Raw genomic sequence first — 1,484 nt, 5'->3', positions numbered from 1 at the left:
GGCTGCTATAGAGGTAGGGCTACCGTTGGAGCGGTACCGCTGCCGCTATTCAGTTGCGGCCATAGCGGGCACTAGACACCAGAATCCCCCAAGTTTCACAATCTCAACACAAAATCCCAACTATCACCCGAGGTCATCTGCTCACATACCATATATGCAAAAGAACATAAAAACATGCTACGAACGCGCTCATGGCCTCGAAAAACCCAATGGAGGTCTTGTTGATCGAGTCAATCCCTGATACCTCAAAACTAACTTCCCAACCCAAGTCTTAAAATGCACCCGAACGCATGGGGAATCAAATCGAATATACACAGAAGTTCTAAAAGACCATCTGGACCTCTCAGAATCTACGAATTCCCTAAAAAGGTCCGTTCAACTTTGAGTCAACTTTTTTTCGCTTTAAGCCTGAATTTTCCAAAAGTCACCCAAATTATATCCAAATACCTCAGGAATCGTGTCAACGGTCCCCTCGGCAGAAAAGGGTCAAAAGTACCGAAAAGACTATAACGACCAAATGAGTCGTTACATTAGATACTAATTAAACCATCATATGTTTTCGAGTGACAAAAAGAAAAGAACGGAAAGGTACCTGAATCGGCAAACAGCTGAGGATATCAGCTATGAATGTCAGACTCAGTCTCCCAAGTGGCCTCCTCAACAGGACGATGCTTCCATTACACCTTCTCAGAAGCTATCTCCTTAGACCTCAACTTTCGGACCTGCCTACCCAAAATCGCAATAGGCTCCTCCTCAGAAGTCAAATTCTCATCAAGAACTACCGAGTGCCAATGAACAATATAGGTACCATCGGCATGATATTTCTTCAGCATAGACACATGAAAAACTAGATGAACGCTCGCCAAGCCTGGCGGCAAGGCCAATTCATAAGCAACATCGCCCACACAATTAAGGATTTCAAATGGCCCGATATACCTCGGACTCAACTTACCTCTCTTCTTAAATCTCATAACACCCTTCATGAATCTTTAATAGAACCTGATGACCAACGGCAAACTCTAAATCTCGGACCTTCCGGTCTGCATATATCTTCTGTTGACTCTGAGCTACTAAAATCTTGGCCTGAATGACCTCCACCTTCTCAAGCAACTCTCTCAATATATCTGTACCCCAAGGTCGAACCTTAAATGCATCAAACCAACCAACCGAAGATCTATATCTTCTACCATACAAAGCCTCAAAAGGTGCCATGTCAATAGTCGAGTAATAACTGTTGTTTTACGCAAACTCTGCCAACGGCAAGTACTGATCCCAATGACCACCAAATTCTATAATGCAAGACCTAATATATCCTCGAGCACCGGGATGGTCCGTTCAGATTGCCTACTGTTCTGGGGGTGGAAAAATGTACTAAGATCCATTCAAGTACCTAATTAATCATGAAAAGCTCTCCAGAAATGGGAAGTAAAGATAGTACCCCAATCAGATATGATAGAAACGGGAATCCCATGCAATATCATAAT

At 43.3% G+C, this 1,484-nt stretch overlaps 1 protein-coding gene across 1 annotated transcript; it reads right to left on the bottom strand.

The window, feature by feature from the left end:
• Positions 1-677: 677 nt before the first annotated feature.
• Positions 678-1,212, bottom strand: LOC132624208 (uncharacterized). The gene is made up of 2 exons (XM_060339022.1): positions 1,000-1,212; positions 678-824 (listed from the first exon to the last, which is right to left on the bottom strand). The coding sequence occupies exons 1-2, from the start codon at positions 1,210-1,212 to the stop codon at positions 678-680; spliced, it is 360 nt and encodes a 119-aa protein (XP_060195005.1).
• Between the last annotated feature and the right edge of the window lie 272 nt (positions 1,213-1,484).

The sequence above is a fragment of the Lycium barbarum genome, chromosome 12, assembly GCF_019175385.1.
Source record: "Lycium barbarum isolate Lr01 chromosome 12, ASM1917538v2, whole genome shotgun sequence".
Classification (NCBI taxonomy): Eukaryota; Viridiplantae; Streptophyta; class Magnoliopsida; order Solanales; family Solanaceae; genus Lycium; species Lycium barbarum.
This window is presented reverse-complemented; position numbering and strand designations above follow the sequence as displayed.